Raw genomic sequence first — 19,904 nt, 5'->3', positions numbered from 1 at the left:
TCAAAAGCCAAGCCTTCAGAGACCCATCGGCTTTTTCAGGATTGCTAGTGAAGCAGTGCTTTCGCTTTAAAAGAATCCCCGAAAGCGCACTTGCCGACAACCATGGTCCAGGCTGATTACGAGTCCAGGGTGTCGAACCGGAATTTTTTCGGGTTCGGTTCAGGTTCGGGTTCACACCTTTCGGGTTCAGTTCCGGGTTCGGCTCCAGAGCGGCATTCCGTTCCGGTTCGAACCGGTTCGGACCATACTGAACCGGTTCAAACGGGTTCAGTACAGAAAAAAATTTAGAACGTAGATGGGTTCTAATGAACCTTTTTATGCTGTTTAGTTTTTTTCCGGCGCATCGATATATAAAATAAAAAATTCAAAAATTTGTGTAATGCGATATGTTCTCAATTGACCCACTTTGTTTAGTGTTCGTGGCAAAAAAACGTATTTACGGCAAGAGCCGCAAATTGCATTGAAATCGAAATTAATGTATATCGGCTGTGTACACTATAATCCGTCTGATTAGGTATAAGACGAAAAGCCGGTGGATCTTGCATCTACAAAACCCACCAGCTTGAGCAGTTTCGGAGACTCGTCGCGCGAGTAATTGGTCATCCTGAAGCTGGAGTCAGTCAGGAATTTCTCGGGCACAGTGCACTTACGCGGGCGCCGACATGACCCCCGCACGCGGCCTCTACGTTGCCACGCACTATTGAGAAACGAAGCTGTCATGTATCGGCACCTGTATAGAGACAGCCACCTTTTTGTCACCTCGAAACCGACTTGCCAGTCACCCCCACCCCCTCCTTTCATACATGGTACGGGAATATGCGAGAACCCTTCAACCGCTCATCCCCCACCCAACGAGAGCCTTTTAGGAGCACTGGCTCTCCCTCTTCAGAGCTTACCACACATATTTTATTTAAATCATCTCTTCGATGCCGCCTTTGTGACTCGTGTTATATATTTTGAACCCCTATAGCTCAGTATCTTCAAAAACACAGCTAATCGTGGCTTCTCCCTAGCACAGGGACAAATTACAACTTTAGCTTATTATGATGACGTCGACGTCTTTTGATCTGATAAAAAGATTGTGATAACAAAACACACTCATGGATGGGTTGAGAACGCTTCTTTTCTGCACGGATGCAAATTGCTAACATCTTCGTTGGGATGCTGTGTTGCATCATTCTTGTAAATGCAGCATTCTGCTTGGAAGAATATATGCTTGCACTACATAGAATTTTTGTAACTTTTTCTGGGGCGCTATCAAAGAGAGCCTGTGCGTCTACAGATTTTTTGGGCCCTTGATAGAGGCTGGTGAATCAGCCGTGCACCATTTGTCCACACACTTGTTTTAGGGGATTTACTTTCAAACCTTCGAAACAACCGCTTTCTGGCCACTGTGCTAAATAGCCCACTAAGTGCTTGTCTGTCTTTTCTGGACATGGTCGTGAGAGAACTTTATGCCAATACATTCGGGTTTCTCACTATTCACTTTTCCTTCGGACACCTGTACGACCTCTCCACAAGGCAAATGACTAAGGTTGTGATCGGTCATTGCTTCCTTTACCCATATATCTGCAGCCTTACCATGCCTTTTTGATACCTGTGTAATATATGAAAGCGAATTCAGCGGATGTATATCGAGCCCACTTATAACGGCCGCAGATATACGCTTGCTTATTACGAACGGGTACGGTGCTGCCGTCAAAATATGCATAAGGGCAATGGCAATTCGTCGCAGATACAGTCAAAAACTTGTCCGCACCACTCGGTTATAGCGAACGAGGACGCGCCGTAAACTACTCCCGGAGTTGAAGAGGTGGTGCTTCCAGTAAGCGCGGATATGAGAGAGGGCCTCTCAACCTTCACGACACCGCCCAGGAAAGAATATGTCGACCCAAAAATGCAATAAAAGGGGGCACTGCAGTGCGCAGCGCTAACCGGAAAGTCCGGCATCTGGAAACACTGTAAACGGTAGCGTAAACACGGTAACGGTATGGTATAATTCTATTGAAGCAGTAAGTAATCGCCGGCCAAGCCCGCGTCGGTGGCCTACGATGGCAATATTTTCCTACGTGTTCGCCGGCTGGCCAAAGCATCCCAGGTGGAAGAAGCGCGGTGTACGTGGTAAAGGGACATCACCGAAAGTGAAGCTACTGACCATGGTTATGGATCAACTAACAGCAGTGATTTGAGAATTTTAAAAGCCTTACTAGCCATGCTAGTCACGTGGTATGCATTGCCTGCCCAGTCGGCTCCATCTTTTGCTCTGCTACCAAGTGCAGGCAGCGTCATTGAGCGGGTGCTGCAACTGATGCATTCGGTGCCACGAGCGCTGCGCTACTTTCGTCGCTGCATGAGCCCAGGAACGGAACAAGAAGCTCGAAACACACGTGACCAGACGCATGTAGATTTGTGAAAACGCTTCGTTGACCATTAGCTGTCCAGATGTTTACTCGGATAACTAAGTTCCTGCGGGCCACAAAATCGCAGAAGAGCGTGCTCTGACGAAGACGTTGAACACAAAGTACGAGCCTTCCCGTACTTCCAGGAATTTTATTTATGTGGCCAGCGTGCCACCAGCTGCCGTGGATACTTCAACCATGATTAGTTATACATAGTCCCTAAATTTGATAGTTGGCAACAAGGGTGTCGACGAGGATTAAATGACTGCCCTAGATTTGTGAAAACGCTTCGTTGACCATTAGCTGTCCAGATGTTTACTCGGATAACTAAGTTCCTGCGGACCACAAAATCGCAGAAGAGCGTGCTCTGACGAAGACGTTGAACACAAAGTACGAGCCTTCCCGTACTTCCAGGAATTTTATTTATGTGGCCAGCGTGCCACCAGCTGCCGTGGATACTTCAACCATGATTAGTTATACATAGTCCCTAAATTTGATAGTTGGCAACAAGGGTGTCGACGAGGATTAAATGACTGCCCTAGATTTGTGAAAACGCTTCGTTGACCATTAGCTGTCCAGATGTTTACTCGGATAACTAAGTTCCTGCGGACCACAAAATCGCAGAAGAGCGTGCTCTGACGAAGACGTTGAACACAAAGTACGAGCCTTCCCGTACTTCCAGGAATTTTATTTATGTGGCCAGCGTGCCACCAGCTGCCGTGGATACTTCAACCATGATTAGTTATACATAGTCCCTAAATTTGATAGTTGGCAACAAGGGTGTCGACGAGGATTAAATGACTGCCCTAGATTTGTGAAAACGCTTCGTTGACCATTAGCTGTCCAGATGTTTCCTCGGATAACTACGTTCCTGCGGACCACAAAATCGCAGAAGAGCGTGCTCTGACGAAGACGTTGAACACAAAGTACGAGCCTTCCCGTACTTCCAGGAAATTTATTTATGTGGCCAGCGTGCCACCAGCTGCCGTGGATACTTCAACCATGATTAGTTATACATAGTCCCTAAATTTGATAGTTGGCAACAAGGGTGTCGACGAGGATTAAATGACTGCCCTAGATAGCCTGCAAAGAGGCGCTGCAGGCTCTGTTTTGCACAAGCAGGCGCGCATAACGCAGTTCTATAAGAAGTAAACGCCACTTTTAGCGGCCTTAGTATTTTTGGCTGTTGTACGGAGAGTCAACTTACTACGAGCATCGGATATAACGAACGGATTCCGCGTGACCGTCAGGTTCGTGATAAATGGGCTCGACTGTAGTTTCAAAAGGCCGGTATAACCTTTTTCACGCTTCAAACATGGACATTACGTGTTAGGCCGTACCTTCGCGCCAAGAAGGCGTTTGTGCCGTGATCAGTGAATTGGTACCTGTGCAATCAACGAGAAATCATTGAGCCACAAAATGATTTTTTTTGTCGTTATGCTGTGTTTTTTTTTTCACATAATTCAGCAGTCTGTTAAAAAATACATTGAGATCATGCACTTCAGTGCAACATTTCTGTCTGCGATGAAAGACTTCGGAATTCCGTGCGAACTCCTCGTGCCACTTAGCGTGTGGAACACGCAATACTGACGCGTTCAGCGAAGTCACTGTTGAGAGAACAGTGCTCTTTACAGCAAGAGGAATATGCTGTGCAAGTTCAGCCTCCTGACTGGTTCCGGAATTTTTATGTGCGGGCGGAGTAAGGGAGTCTTGGTGGCGTAAGGACTTCTACCGAGTTCTTTGAATTCGACGAGATCAAGCGAGGCGGAAGGAGGGTCAGAAAGGTTGCTAATATGCCATGCAAACAAGATAACAAAAAAAGCCTAGGACATGGCCGAGTAGCCTAAGGCTTCTCTAAACTGAGCTTTTCTGTTGCGCCGCCACTAGTACGAATCCAACTCGGAGTATGAATACTGTTTTAGTTGTTTTTTTAACTGCGTTAGCATTATAGCCTCCTTTACCAAAAATAACCACACTGTGTTTGCGGGGGTGTGGGATGTGTGTGTGCGCGTGCGTGCGTGCGTGCAGCCTCCACCCTTGATGCACACCACACCCCAGTGGGCGTACATCCGGGCACTGACTGGTAAAAATGCACTTTCAACAATCTTCACCGTCCCCCCACCCCCCATTGCCCTCCTGAGGCGGATTGTGGGGACTAACTTTCTGCCGCCCTAGTCTCAGTGTCGTCAGCTGTCGGAGACAACGAGCGCTTAAAAATAAATGTTGTACTACCTACTGCGGTGACTCAGACTTTAGGGCACTCTTCTACTTATTCGACGTACCCGGGTTAGAACCCGGCGGCGTTTCGAAGGAGACGAAACGCAAAAGGCGCCCGTGTGCTGTGGGGTGTCAGTGCACGCTAACGGTCTCTAGTTGGTCCAAATTATTCTGAAGCTCTCCACTACGGCACCCTATTCTCCCTTCCTTCTTTGACTCCCACCTTCCTCCCTTCCCTTACGGCGCGGTTGAGGTGTCCATCGAGAAGTGAGACTATTACTGCGCCATTTGCTTTCCTCAAAATCTATCACCACAACGTCGTTTGGTCGTTGCGCTAATGTTTCATAAATTTGTGGTAAATGACGCAAAGAACGGGAAGGTATACTAAATAGGTGTTTAAAGTACTATGCACAACGAATTTCATTGCGTATTTTATTCTTTCAAATGATGCACTAGATAATAGAATACCTGTATCACCGTGTGGTATTCGCCTACGGCCGCTGAATAATTCAGAAAAGAATTTATTTTCCCATGCTGTTTCGGTATCGGTTTCATCAACCGAACGATGGCCTTGTCGTGTAGTTGAACATTAGTTCACGTGACGTGCGGAAAAACTGTGATATAAACGCTGATACGTTGTTCTTAGTCACTAATGCACTTAATCCAGCGTGCTTAATAGGCTAGTATTACAACAAACTACATATTAGCAGTTATATTGCCGTTTTTTTCGTGCCTAATGTAACCTGAATTCAACTACACGTCAGAGCCATCGCTCTGTTGATAAACCAAGAACAGCGTCAAGAAGAAATTCAAATATAATTTATTTGTTGGTAGTAGGCGAATACTACGGGGTACTCCATGAGCACCAATGTCGAAAGCATCGTTTGAAACAAGGAAACACGCAAGCAAAAATTTGGTGTCTATAGACCTTTATTGAGTTAGATCAGTGCTAACAATTTTATTACAACCATACACAAACATGTAAAGGGGGAGAAGTAACAACTCAAGATTTCATATAAACCTGACGTACAATGTCTGTATATGTCTATATCTATTTATGTTTATGTTTACGTTTGTTTCACAAAATCTACTTTTATAACCCTCATCTCAGAGACTTGCTACTTCTGCCGCCTTCGTATATTTCTTCCCTCAGCGACCATCAGTTCAATGTTGAAGTGCCAAGCAGTCGCACCCACTTTCATTCTTCCTCATTCATCCCCATGACAGCTAAGGAAAGTAACCACCCTCCGCTTCCATCGCATGCATTACAAACTCCCGAGTTACTTAAGAGTGTTGTTAGCGATTATATAATCTAATTCTGCGGTACCAAAATTGTTCTTGTATATTTCTTATTACTACCCACTCCTCTCTGTAATGTTTCAGCCCCTGCGAATAAATAAATAGATAAATAAATAAACTGTAGTGAATTACAATGAACGCGCCTGAACTATGATGAACGCGCCTCCTGTTGCCTCGATGGCAGACGAAGTAGTTGACGACGAAGTGCCGGCGCGCGGCTCCAGCTCTCTGGCTGTCTAGACTGACTGTGATTTTGCTGCCGTCCGCCCAGCTGTTTGGTGAACTGTATCGCCGAGTTCACTAGTACGCGAACCCCCTTTCATTTGGTGGAGGTGCGGGGTCATGGACAAAATAAATAAATAAATAAATAAATAGAAGAAATTGGTGCCAGTACATTACAGAAGCCTCAATTACGTTTCTTCCCAGACACCACACTCCATTCAGTTCTGTTGTCGAATATACTGGGTGCTATTTTCGCATTTTCTAGCGCAGACAGCTTCGGATGGGCAAACCTACGCACTAGACTATCTCTTTTTGTCTGAAAAAAAAAAAAAGTGTGCCGGGTTGAAAAAAAGTGAGGCTGAACCCAGTCCCGAACCGGTTCGGAGCGGTTCCTTTGAATCGTTCCGGTTCGGGTTCAGCTCCAAGATGGCGAAAAAAATATGGGTTCGGTTCGGTTCCGGTTCCGGGTGAAAATTCGGGTTCGGTTCCGGTTTCGGGTTCAGGTTCGGTTCCGGTTCGACACCCTGCTCGTGAGATATTTTCATTGGCTAGCGTTCTCACTGGGCCGACCACCGAGCTGTGAGCGAAGCTCGTTGGTCACAGGTGGCGTCACTGAGTGATCGCTTTAAGGCTGTTTCACATGCTGTGATTTCTACCGCCCGACGCTGCGATTTCCGTCGGGTTGCTACCGGAGGGGGCGTTGGTATATACGGAGACGGCTTGCGGTGGGTTTGCGTCCAGCTGGAATTCAATCGCAGCGTCGGTGTGGTCGTTCTGCAACAGACAAGTAGGGAGCTTTGTCCGTTGGAGCGGCGCACGCGAGCAGCGTATTCAGAGCGGGCCGCATGTTGTTAGATATCAAACAATCCTGCGTGCCGCCCCTATGCAACGCTGCGTACGCGTTGCATAAGAAAGCCCTCGCCGAAAATCACGCGGCGACATCAGCGACTGCACCAAATTGTTTCGCTCCAGTCGCACCCTGTGAAACGCTGCGATCAGCGGAAACTCCGGATTTTTCATACACAGTCGTTGATGTATTTATACTCTTCTGAGCCATTCCTTACGTGCGAACGAGACATACGCAGCTTAATCACGTACACGGCCCTGGAGCCAATTGCTGTTTGTCAGTAGTCACGAACTGCTCTTCGTTGTCCTTTTTTCCCTTCCCGAGAAAGGTCAAAGCCATGCATGACAATAGCGTCGCCTTCCTTTGTTCCTCCCCACACAACGAAGTAGAATCGCGGGCGAACAGACATCGCCGAGATCGGTGCGTCCAACAAAGAACGCCATGCTGCCGCTCGTCATCAGCGAATGTCGAGGCGCCCGACGGTGGCGGTGGGGAGAGGCGCTGCATGACCGATAGCCTCTTGCGAGCCTCTTCATTATCGAGTCTCCATCAATAATTGAGAGCAGTAAACCGCGAGGAGCGCCGGAAACAGTGGTGCAAGGGGGCATACGGGCACGAAGAAGCGCTCGCATCGATTACAACTATCTCTTCCTTCAGTTAAGCAGGAGCTTGCCGGAGACGCTGTGTACAGTGATCAATACGAAGCCCGTATGGTCTTGTTTTCACTGGTGGGCGGCAAAGCGCTCAGAATATGCTCAAGACCCCTACCCGCACCGAGGAAAAAAAGATAGCACTATCCTGTAAGCACGTAGGCAGCCGAAGTGACCAAGCAGGACGAAGACTGATAGGCAGACAAAGAGAGGCTCAAAGAGAAAACACCAAGAGCCTTAGTGCAGAAACAGCGAAGGGGGAGGGTTGGGCGATAGCCTTGATGGGTGAAATCGAGACTCTTGCGTGCCGCTAAGCGACGGGCGAAACAATGAAGAAGCGGTGCGGGAAATGAACGACGGGGAAAAAAGAAGTCATAGGGAAGTAAAGAGGAGGAGCTGAGGCGACAGCGGGGTAAAAAGCCTCTTAATTACCCTCACCGTGACAGAGGGCCTTGTTTGTTTACATATGTCGCTAAACAGCTCGTCGCTTAATTAGCCTCGGAACCACCGGCGCCGCAGCGCTTTTCTCTCTTGTATCGACTTTTTTTTTTTTTCTTTTTGCGGGCGAGCAGCTCGAGACGTCGTTGAGACCCGACCGCTTGGGTGGGTCCAGTGCGCTCAGTGCGCCCACTTTCATTTATGTTCTTTTTATTCCCCTCTTTTCGCATCGACGCCTTCTTTCTGCCCGGCTCGCGTAATGGCGTGATGGGTGCTTAGAGCGCGCTTCCAAAAGGCGGCGTCGAAAACGGGGAAAAAATGAGAAGGGAAAGGCAGCGCAGATCTTATTCTAAAAAGGACAATGAAAAGGAGATGCGCTGCAAGTCATCGAGACGCAGTTACCGTTCTGAAAGAGGTGAGGGAGGTGGCTCATTCTACCTTTTTGCCATTTAGGACGAATTACAAACGCATTTCTTTTTTATGCGCAATATGTTTCCCATAGACACCGCACGCGCACTCTACGGAATATATGCACGGCACGAATATATATACGCTATGGTTCGCTTTCGGTTCCATCTCTGTTTTCGTTTGCTAATGTTCATCTCAACGCGGCCAGACAAAATGTATGCAAGAAATGAATTATGCGGTTAAATTTCCACTTATCCGGCATGCCGGTTTCCGTTTTGCGCCAGTCTGATCATTTTTGTCCCTCCGTACGTCAGTACAAGTGCTCAGTTACACTTGCACAAAGGTCCATGTATCTATCCCTCCTCTACACCTGTGCTCATCCTGTGCGCCTGTGCGGACGTCGAACTCTTTGAAACGATGGTGGCGCTAAAGGGTCAACCTCCCTTTCACAGCTAGAGCAGCAGTAAGTGGGAGCCCGTCTCACCGATACAGGTCTAAGACCACCTGGATGAAAGAGGAGCGCCTATACGTATATACAAATGTAGATGATATTACTACGGGGCGGCCAGCCGAAGAATGAGACGTGATGACCGATGGCAATGAGATTATTTAATGGCAGCTGGTCTAGCGCGAGCGCTTCGTCCCGCGCCACTGCCAGCTTCTTCGTGAAAATATCTCTGAAGAATGCATGGGCCTGCATGGAAGCTCCGTAAAGAGAAGCTCAACGATAAGGTATGTACAGCCTTTTTTAAAAAGTTTAGAAGCAACGGATTTTCTGGTGGACCAAGCTGTGTAGCTCGTTATCCATCGCCAGCGTTCCAAATATCCCCAAGGGGAGAGAGGCTCTCTTCCTCACTTTTCCGGAAGCTAGGGCTTCCACCAGATTCCCACTACACGGCTTAGAAACAAGGTAGTGCGATTATTTAATTCAGGCAAAGGCTGTCTCTATAATACGTAGGGAATACCTTGCTCTATTTCACGCAGCACGGTAATGCAGGCGTATAACGCGGACCAGCCGGAGTGCTTTTTTAGCGACCATTTTGCTGATCCCGCTTCCTATTCTTTTATTTTTCGAAACAGGGGCTCCGAAACTATCTCCTCGACGGGCAGAACAATCAGTAACATTCCCTGCTAGGACGCGCCATTGGTGTAAGAGCATGTCATTTTGTACGCTCTACAGCGTGCCAGTGCTGGTCATTCTCTGGGATGAACCGCTTGACGAGCGATGCTAGAATAGGTTCAACACCACAGTGCCGATTTGACTAGTTCGACTGGGGAAAGAATCACCGCTTCATCGACGCACCAGTTCGGTCAGAGACTGGGCGGCATACTTTTGCCTCGTTTTGCCCTGTGTATTCTCGAGGCGCGTTCCATCATGAGGCGCTTTCATCTTTATTCTATTTCATTCTCAAACTGACAGCACCGACCACACGGCGGCGGACTTGCAGATAGATGAGGGTTAAGAAGAACTGGGTCAAAATATCGTTTTTGCGCAATACCATCCAATCCGTTCTTTCCAATTTAACATGCCGAGGTAGCTGCAAGTTCTCCCAGCTCATTCACTAGCTCGGAAGAGAAATTGCGCATCATCATCATCATCATCATCATCATCATTATCATCAGCAGTAGCAGCAGCAGCAGCCTGACTACGCCCACTGGAGGGCAAAGCCCTCTCCCATGTCTCTCCAGTTAACCCTGTCCTCCGCCAGTTGCAGCCACCGTATCCCCGCAAACTTCTTAATCTCACCCGCCAACCTAACTTTCTGGCGCCGCCTGCGTACGCATTGCGCGTATCCTTTCTCAAACCGCCAGATGAGCATGTCATGGAAACGAGTGGGTTGCGGTAAATATAAATAGTTTCATTTAGCTCTGCGCTCATAGCCTACTTATTCGATGTCGTAAATGTGCGCTCATTGCTCAGTCCGGTTAGCTCAGTTGGTAGAGCGACTGCTCCGGTAAAGCGGTGGTACTGGGTTCGAGCCCCGGACCAGGACGAATTTTTCTTTTCACAGCGAAGTTTCTGAGAAAGCTGTATAGCTTTCCCTTGTAGCTGTATGGCTACGCTTGGGTGGATGTCAGTGAGTAATTACTCCCTTATTAGAAATAATAGCAGGAAAATTCAAAGGAAACGTTTAATGCGTCTTTTATTGCTTTGAATCGGAATCATGTGCTACAACTGGCAGGTAATATCCGGCTTTTAACTACGGGAATACTTTTGTTGGCTGCTAAAAAAATATTTAGTGAGGGACAAATAGGACCTTTTTCAGGCCGCATGTTGGTGAAAATATTTGCTAACCTGAGGAAAGGACGTACTAGTTCCGCTTTTTTGCGTTCATGTACAGCCTCCTTTTGGGACCGTTTTTTTTTTTTTTGCTATTGATATTTGCAAGACGAACTTGATGGTTTGGTTTGGTTTTATGGGGTTTAACGTCCCAAAGCGACTGAGGCTATGAGAGACGCCGTAGTGGAGGGCTCCGGAAATTTCGACCACCTGGGGTTCTTTAACGTGCACTGACATCGCACAGTACACGGGCCTCTAGAATTTCTCCTCCAAAGAAATTCCAGCCGCCGCGGCCGGGATCGAACCCGCGTCTTTCGGGTCAGCAGCCGAGCACCATAGCCACTGAGCCACCGCGGCGGCTAAGACGAACTTGAGGTGTCGTTGAAAGCCTCTTGGCGTGAGTGCATTTGCGGAGAATTTTGCTGAAAGAAGGAGCTATACAGATGCCTTAATCGATCGGGAAGGATTCCGTAACTTAATTCGCCGCCATTCGGCGCCCATCCGGCGCCCATCCGGCGCCCACAGCCGGAGCACTACAGACTAACTATTTACTACGGTCTAGAAGTGCAGAAACGAGACTGGAAAAGGTGAGCATTTGGGCTGCTCAAGGCGCGCGGGTAGGCATGCGTGGCACGTACCTTGACCGCGGCGTTGACCGGCGCTTCGTCGAGGCAGCGCCAGGCCAGCGCGGCGAGGGGGTCCACCCCGGCGAGTCCCAGTGGTGGCACGGGTCCCAGCGAGTCTCCCGGGACCAGGGGCTCGGCGGCCACCAGCGACAGGCGGCGGTCGGCGGCCCCCAGAGCTGCCATGACCGGCCTGCCGCCCCCCACCACGCCGCCGCTGCCCGCCCGGTCGCGGACGCCGGAGGACGCTGCCTGCATGCAGGTGGAGAGAGCAGAGAGAAGTCGTTGTGCGCTATTCGAACCACCCGAATACCGTCTTCGTCGCATACTTTGACCCCGCAGCGTTAAAGGCCCCGCTACGCAGAAAATTCGGTGTCCGCGTTGTCGGCGATGTGAGCGAAAATTCACTGGCATGGCTACGGCAGGTGGTCCCCAGAGAGCAACCTAGGAGGCAGCTGGGTTGCCTAGGTCACGTGACCTTGTGGCATCATCACAACCTGCCCGCCGGATAGTGAGCGAACTGGCCACTGCGGCAAATGGCAGTTAAATTAATGATTGGCTGTTCGGGAAGAGCAACCGTGGTCACACAAGGCCCGCTGCTATAGGAGTAGCTGCCATCCAAGGGCAGTGACGCATCGCTTAACCACTGCGTCAGGAGGGGTATGAAGACTGCCAGGGATCTATGGATGTAAAGTAGAGAATAACCTTCAGCATATATGAGAATGAACCCATTAAGGCTTGTTCACATGCAAGCGACTGAGCGATTGAGCAGCGCATCGCAGCGAAAATTTCTAACTTCTTGAAACCTCGCCACTCAACGCAGCGACGACTCAAAACAGCTTTTTCCTCCCCGGCGGCAGGGTTCGCCAGCATTTTCGCTTGCACGTGAAGCAGGCTTTACGCTATCGCCTCATACCCTTAACGTGGAGCTTAAGTATCTCCTCGAATTTATGGAAATCTCCGGTATCTAAATGTAGTTATTTGCCAAAATCTGTCCCTACCGTCGCACCTGTGTAGGTGACTGTAGCCACAACCACCTAAGTTCAGTCAAACGTACAAAAGAAGCACTCCAACTTCCCCAAGGCTACGCGGCAAAGCCTCTCACGCCGCTTCTGTCATCTAATAAATTTTTTTCCTTCTTCGAATCAAACAGTTTCATCCTCCATTCGGGCTTCTTACTGAGCATCAAAGTTCAACAACTTCCTGCATTCGTGAAATATATCGGAAGGTTTTTCAGAGTGCTGAACGACAGCCAGAAAGCAAGAAAACGAAATCCGTTTTCAACAGATTGACTGCGGGTTGAAAAAGTCTGAAGAAAAAAAAGCAAAATCCTAAGAAATAAGCCAGACAAAGCAAAATTCGCGCATCTCCTATTTGCCTTCTTTTTTCATCGGGTAGGAAACGTTAAAGTCGTCGTTTTTCGAGTTTGAAGCGCTATGCAGGCATTTCCTTGGCTGAAAGCAAAAGCTGCGAAGCCTTAAGAAACGCGAACATGATGGAAGTTATACAACGCGTCCAGGTACAGTATCTTTCATACTAAGAGGGAACACGACAAATGATTAAACGGGCTCTTAACGCGGAGAAAAGTAGGATTCACCGTACATCAGGACCGGGGCTTCCTGTTGCTCTTCCTCTCGAGAATTCTGAGCCTTTTTTTTTCGCTTCGTGGTGAAATCTGCATTTCTCCGCGTTAGGGCCCGTTTACACTTCACCAAAAATCCGGCGAGCGAAGCGGATTCGGCCGCTTATGAGGCCGACCGGGGCTAGAAGCGGCGAGGCCGATTGGTCCAGGACCGATTTCCGCCGCCGGAAAAATTCCGCAGCGACAAACATGGCGGCGCCCATCAAAGCAGGGCCCCTCGCTTCGGACTGAGTTCGTCGTTGCTGCTGCCTTTTTCAGCGCGTTCTCTGGCCATAAATGGGGCACCGGTCTTTCGCGTCGTTTCACCTCGCCCATAAAAAACTTACAAGTGACAAACCTTTTTTATTTTTTATTTATAGCGACGATTCTGCCGCTTCTAAGCTTAAATAGACACAGAGGAGAAATTTAAGTTGGCTTGTATGGATAGAATACCTGCTCATAAACACAGAAATGCCAATCTTTCAGAAAACAAAGTTCTTGTAAGGTAGACAAGAGCAAGAACTAAAATACAGGTATCACGGCCACAAGTCAATCTCGCAAGTACAAGCGTGATGATGAAACAGGAGAAAAGACAACACAGATCTCTGAGGCTGACAAAGGTGCATGAAAGTTACGTGTTTGATCGATGATGAAGTATATAAATTTTGTTTTAAAACCACTAGTGCACTTTTATCGCATGAGAAAGACAGAAAAAAGAAAACCTGAATGTTGCAAGTCAAAGAAAACCTGCAATTGGCGGCGCAACATGCGGCCAGCTGAGTTCCGGTATGTTTTGGGGGCGCTTCGCGCATATGCGTTCTGCGTGCCCGCGTGGTTTCGTTATGCGCCTCGATTTACGGGAGCGGAGCAGCAGAGGACCTCCAAGTGCCTCTATAAGTGCTTCTCGTACAATGTTCATGCAACGGTGAGCAAATGCGGCAAGGAAAAAAGAGGTCTGTATAGACAATTGATGTTCGACGCGCCTCCACGTTAGCAAACGCATCGCTCGGCGTTTTCGCATCGTCGACGTACCAAGACGCTGGGCTGCATGACCAACCCTACGAGGGCTATTATTGCGGAATTTAAATGTGCACGCAAGTACCAGTCGCTATATACATCAGTCGTGACGGTGGCTCAGCAGTGACAGTGACGACTCCTCGGCGCTAGGACTTTCTCGCTATCTAGACCCGCTTCGCTCGCCGGATTTTTGGACAAGAACCATTTCTCGTGTTTCCTCCAAGTACAACACATACTGTACAATGCCATGTTGGCCAAGTTCTAACATGTACCCAGTATTTGTATTCAAGGTGAATGATAAGTGTACTGTTAACGTTGTTCTGCTTTCCTTTGATCCTGACGCGCCTGATAACCTCAAAACATGACACCAAAGTGTCATACGGAGATTTCAAGACAAAGAAAGACAAAACTTGGGGAAAAAAACAACATCGCATTGATTCATTTAACCTGTTCCATACCGTATTGCTGATTGCAGAGTAAATATCTGACTACTCTCGAAGACTCCGAGGCAAAATCTAAGGCATTTTGAACGGTCAGCGGAGCTGAGAAATAGCTCACGAGTGAATTGGCCGCGTTGTCGGCGTTCCAGTGGAAACACAGACCAAGAGGTCTAAATGCGGTCTGGTCGCCCATGTTTAAATCCCCAATCCTGCACGCGGAAACAACGTGCAGAAGGAAGACGAACGGCAGTGATGCACTAGACAGAGAGATATTCGCCGTGTATGGGCGCATGCTCGTAGGTATACCGATTTCAAGGGGCTATAAAATCGATTGCTTCTTTGCTGTAAAACAATAAAGAGATTGTTTTCCCGCATTTATGGCCGCATTACAAAATACAACTTTCGCACACTTCATGATGATATCATTTAGCTAGCGCCCTGGTAATGAATGTTTCTATTCGCGTCTTTAGTACCTGAGCTCCTTTAAGCGAGCAGCGTTTCCTCTCTGTGCTTGTTTCTCCGTATTAATCTCACGCGTTTTGCCCTGATGTACTTCATTGTGTTTCTTTGGCCTCGACTACAAATCCATTCGTTATATTTACTTAAGTTTTTCAGTTGAGTGACTTGCCTTGTGACGTCAAATGCCGTCAAATACAGCAACAAACATCCCGTCAAGCTGCTCTTTGAAGCAGCCTTTTCGCGGCTACTCTTTTCCATGCACCTAAGCAAAAATAAAATCATTAATATTGCTAAAATATTATCTGCTCAACGTGAAGCCATGTCCTCTTAAGCCGAATAAAAAGCTTGCAAGTGAAACAAGGAACCCTGTATTTCCGCCAAAGCCATTGAATTCGTGCGCGACGAGTCGAACAAGCAGGTGGTTCAGCCAAAAAGATGAGTTCTTCCCCGAATCGCATCGGACACATCAACCGGAAACCCCGTTCTACTATGGCTCCCGCCAGCCAGGCTGGTTGACGTTTAGGCGATTTGAGCTGAATTAAATGCAAATGCTTTCACGGGGTCGTGCCACGAGATGAGCGGATTTAGCTCGGGTCGTTGGTAGACGGACAAAAGGAAGATGCTCGCCTGAGGGACGATCATTTTTGCTAGCAGATGAACGCTGGAATTTGTGGTTGCCACGTACGACACCGTTAAGCACCTATTACAACTTCACTTCTGTTTGTGGCGTTTGTAAACGTTTCTATTCAATCAGTGGTCACTTGAACAATGGTACCGCGTCATTTGCACTCTCGTAAAGCTGCATTTCCTGCACTGTAGGAGGCATTGCATGAGGCACGTTTTGCATGCGCATGACGTTCCTCCGTACCCAGCAATTCTGGACAAAAGCATTTTTGATCGGGAAAGAGTTTATGAACAGAATTTTCTCATATATCGTCAGACATCACTGTACAATCAGTATAGCCGCATATCTCCGGTCGGTAGGTTGCATTTTTTGGGGTTTGGTTTGGTGTGGTTTATGGGGGTTTGGTTTATAGGGGTTTAACGTCCCAAAGCGACTCAGGCTATGAGGGACGCCGTAGTGAAGGGCTCCGGAAACTTCGACCACCTGCAGGGGTTCTTTTACGTGCACTGATATCGCACAGTACGCGGGCCTCTAAAATTTCGCCTTCATCGGAATTCGCTCGTCGCAGCCGGGATCAAATCCGCGTCTTTCGGGTCAGCAGCCGAGCACCATAACCACTGAGCCACCTCGGAAACCAGGTTGCATTTTTTTTTTTGCTATTAACGTTTTTCTTATTGTCAAACTCGCTCTCCACTGGTTTCACTATGGATTCTTAACTGGTCGATGAAAGCAATCGTAAAACTAGGAAACAGTTCGCTACACATCGGAAGAATGGACCATTACTTTCAATATTTCTATAACAGAATTTTACAATATTTTAAATCCGGGACGCGAAGAAGAAAAAAAAACAAAACGAGTGCTTTTGTTCCTGCCTTCTTTGTTCAGTTAGCGCCTCTAAGTAGCGACAGCCAGTCGACGAAACAAGCCGCTTAGAACACCTCGGGCACCCTGGCTTCTTTCCCAAGAGCAGAAAAACGTTGTGCTCCGAATACTTCAACCTTTCCATAAAAGAGCGCGGAGGAACGGTTTTTCTGCGCAACTTGTTCCAGGCTCAAAGTGTCTTCTCAGATAAACGCAAATAGCGAGAAAGACACGGGCTTTTCGCGTCGCAGTGAGCTATGCCCGGTTTTTCCGCAGTCCGCAGTTATTTATTCTCTCGGTCCCCGTCGCCGCTGCTGTTACGTAAGAGCCCGCGGACCGCGCAATACTCGAGGTGTAAATGAACAGAACGATAGTAAAAAAAGAACACGACGAAGGGAACTGCGCTCGCTACGCGTCGCTTTTCAGAGCAAGGTGTTCCAGCAGCCGAAGCGGCTTCTCCGTGAAACCCGCTCTTGGGACACCTTTTTTTCCCGCGAGCCGAACAATGGAAATCGATGGGAGGGCTATAGGCTTTAGATAACACGGGGGCGCGCGCTCCATGTCTACGAGAACAGTGGGATGGGGTTATCACGCTTGTCAGGACGCCAGAGGAGCGGGGGCGGAGATGATAAAAAAAAAATGAATAATGAAGAAAAAGTTTGCTGAAAAAAAAAACTGAAAAAGATAGAACGGAGGCCCCGCGATGGGAAGAGGGAAAATGCTGGCGATGCAGATTCCGCGATCGCGGAGACGTTACACTAATAGAAGCAGGCCGGGCGTGCATAACCGTGGGCGAACAATGAAGAACCTCTCAATCTCGCTCGACGCGAAGAGGGAAATAAATGAAAACTGACGACATACGCAAATGGAACACCAGAGTGAACACGGGAGAGCGCCATTCTCGCTTATGGATCGTGATCTCTGAAAGCCGGTTGGTCTCCCCATCTTTTGGCTGCTGATGGTGCTCTCGATTACTCGAGCAAAAAAAAGAAGAAAAAAGAAGGCGAGACGGAAAACGAGGTCCCGGGAAGTGGAGGCGTAGGTCTCGGAATGACGAGCTCTCACCACTCTTTATTCTTTTTTTTTTCTTCCTCGCTAAATTTGGACATTCCGCTGATTCTCTGGTTGGTTCTGCGCCTTAATTTTTTTTTATCTTATCCCGCTCCTGATAGACTACCGCACATCGAAACGACAAAGGAGAGGTATTTATCATCACTCTGTTCTCTTTCAACACGACCACGAATACTCGTTCGCCGTTCTTGATTGCTTTTCGTCCTTTTTTATATCGTCATAAAATTCTCTGCCGGCGGCTCTTCGGCTGCTATCAGAGTGAACGCAACTTGATAGACTAAAGCCTCTAGTTTTTTTCTTTCTTCCATTTCGGTTGAATACATCGATTTCAATAATTTCCTGTTTTTATTCTTGATCAAGTAAAGGGGGGAAAGTGCCACCATTTTGCGCAGAATGACCTGAGCTGGTGCATTTTTTGAGGCGATGAAAGAGGGACTAATTTCTTTGGTGACGGCGGGAAAGCATATAATAAAAGCAGGAGCAAAAAAAAAGCAGATAACAGCGAGCAGAAGCCAAACCTAGAGGAGTAAATGAAAAGCGACTCGCGGAGAGAGTTTGCAAATAGGCAAAAGCTCGTCGTGCGTCCCGTAAGTCATCTCACCCGCACGGTAGACTTTCACAGCGGTGAGCCTGGGCGGACGTCAGGCAGCTCTCGTTTACGGGGTTTGACCCTCCTGTTCAGCAGGGGTCGATATCAACAGAGCGGTGGAATGTAGAAATAAGGCGCGCGAAAAGGGAATGCCCGGGCGGGAACGAATGGCGTGGAATGGATGGCCGAGGCGTGCATACCTACTATATCATCGCGTGATATTTGGTGGAAATCCATCGCGCAGACCGAAGCCTCAAGGAAGCTTAATGGATTCCATTTTTTTTTCTGTTGTTGCCATTCAGCTTGTGCACGGAGGACCGAGAGAGAGTGGTGCGGAATTTCTGAGAACCAGACAGTTTTGTAAAATGAAAAAAGAACAAAATAAAACGTATTTTTTTTTTATCAATAAAAAAAAACGTACCGCGCCAGTAAATTCTCTTTCTTTCTTCAGGTTCGTTTGCTTTTCTTGAGGGGAGTTCAGCCTCCTCCAAACGTGAGTTGTTCGGTGGTGTTTTGAAGCACAGGAGTCCAGAAGCAGAAGGTACGAAAGGGAAATTATATTTACAGAGTATATACAAGGCAAACTCAGTTGCAGAAGCGTGAAGTCACACAGACGTTCAAGTACTGTAACTTAGAGGGCACTTATCTCACACAGAGATACAAATTCGGAAAATCTTACTCATCGACCGGCGGTCTCGGTTAGAGCCTAGAAGTTTTCCGTACGTGCGAAGCACGGAGCCTGTTTAGGACTGCCATACCTGGCTTTTCCTTCCGTTTTTATTACGTACATAAACAAAGGCGCTGGGGCGGTCATTTCTCTTGACCCGCCCCAGTCTTTGATCAACCAATCGCTACTTTATTTCGCAGTAGCCACGGCCCTGTGGGTTGGGCATAGCCTCGAAACCAGGGCTCGAATAAATAAAACAAACAAATCAAGAAAACATTCGTAAAACGCTCTCCATGCAACACCCTCGCCTTTCCCCAAGAACGCACTTTTCATCTTAAGTGCATGCACGTGCGTAACTGCCTCAAGGCGGCCACCCTCTCGTGCTGCGTCCAACCGGAAGACCATTGTTTACCTCCCCGCATGGCTACAACGCTTTCAGTCAGCGGATCAGTCCTTTGATCAGTCGCGGTGGGAGGGAGACCACCCCTTTCGGGACGGCAACGCCACGCCGCATGCGCGCCCTCTGCCCGAGGCGTCACGGCTGCGTTCCAAAGTGGCGTCCTCCCCATGCCGGTAATTGCTTCCGCATTTGTTGCTGCACTGCGCGAGCCACGCGGGAAGTACAAAGGGGAGAGCCAGCGAGGTCGTGTACGAGGCGCGATCTTACAGCGCCATTGCAAACACACGACACTATATATTAGGAGAGCAAGCTGCCGGGCTAGTTGGTGATGCATTTTATGAAGAAGTTAACGCAAAAAACGGACACATAATACATTCATGAGTGCTACTACCAACTGTTTATTCATGCGGTCGTACAAGGCGTATAAAAAAGAAAAACGGCGAGCATGCGCGTACAGAGGACAGAACAGGCACCGCAGTAAAGCAACATGTTAATAAAAAAACGAGTCTAAAAAGGCACATTCATCGGAATACACGTGAACAGATGTGTCACTCACACAACGCTCGGACAACTTTTTGATGTAATAAGCCTCTAGAAGGAATAATAGGAATCTCGAAGGATGAATAAACAGTTGGTAGTAGCGCTCGTGAATGTCTTATGTGTCCTTTCTTTCTGTCCCCTGTCCGTTTTTTGCGCTAACTTCTTGAGAAGATACTATATATATTTCGCGGAAAAAGGCGCGGAGCTTTTGGACAAGGTTTATGAAGTAA

The 19,904-nt window shown here is 48.0% G+C and overlaps 1 protein-coding gene across 1 annotated transcript in view; it reads right to left on the bottom strand.

Moving 5' to 3' along the window:
* Nucleotides 1–19,904, bottom strand: part of LOC149355149 (uncharacterized) — a 105,709-nt gene that overhangs the window by 14,361 nt on the left and 71,444 nt on the right. The window contains exon 2 of the mRNA XM_089583657.1: nt 11,400–11,636. Within this exon, the coding sequence (XP_089439783.1) occupies nt 11,400–11,570 (171 nt within the window). The 5' untranslated portion in view covers nt 11,571–11,636. The remainder of the gene's footprint in view (nt 1–11,399; nt 11,637–19,904) is intronic.

Source organism: Amblyomma mixtum, chromosome 3, assembly GCF_055824585.1.
Source record: "Amblyomma mixtum isolate Tamu chromosome 3, ASM5582458v1, whole genome shotgun sequence".
Classification (NCBI taxonomy): domain Eukaryota; kingdom Metazoa; phylum Arthropoda; class Arachnida; order Ixodida; family Ixodidae; genus Amblyomma; species Amblyomma mixtum.
The sequence above is the reverse complement of the archived record's forward strand: the minus strand, read 5'-3'. Positions and strand labels throughout refer to the sequence as shown.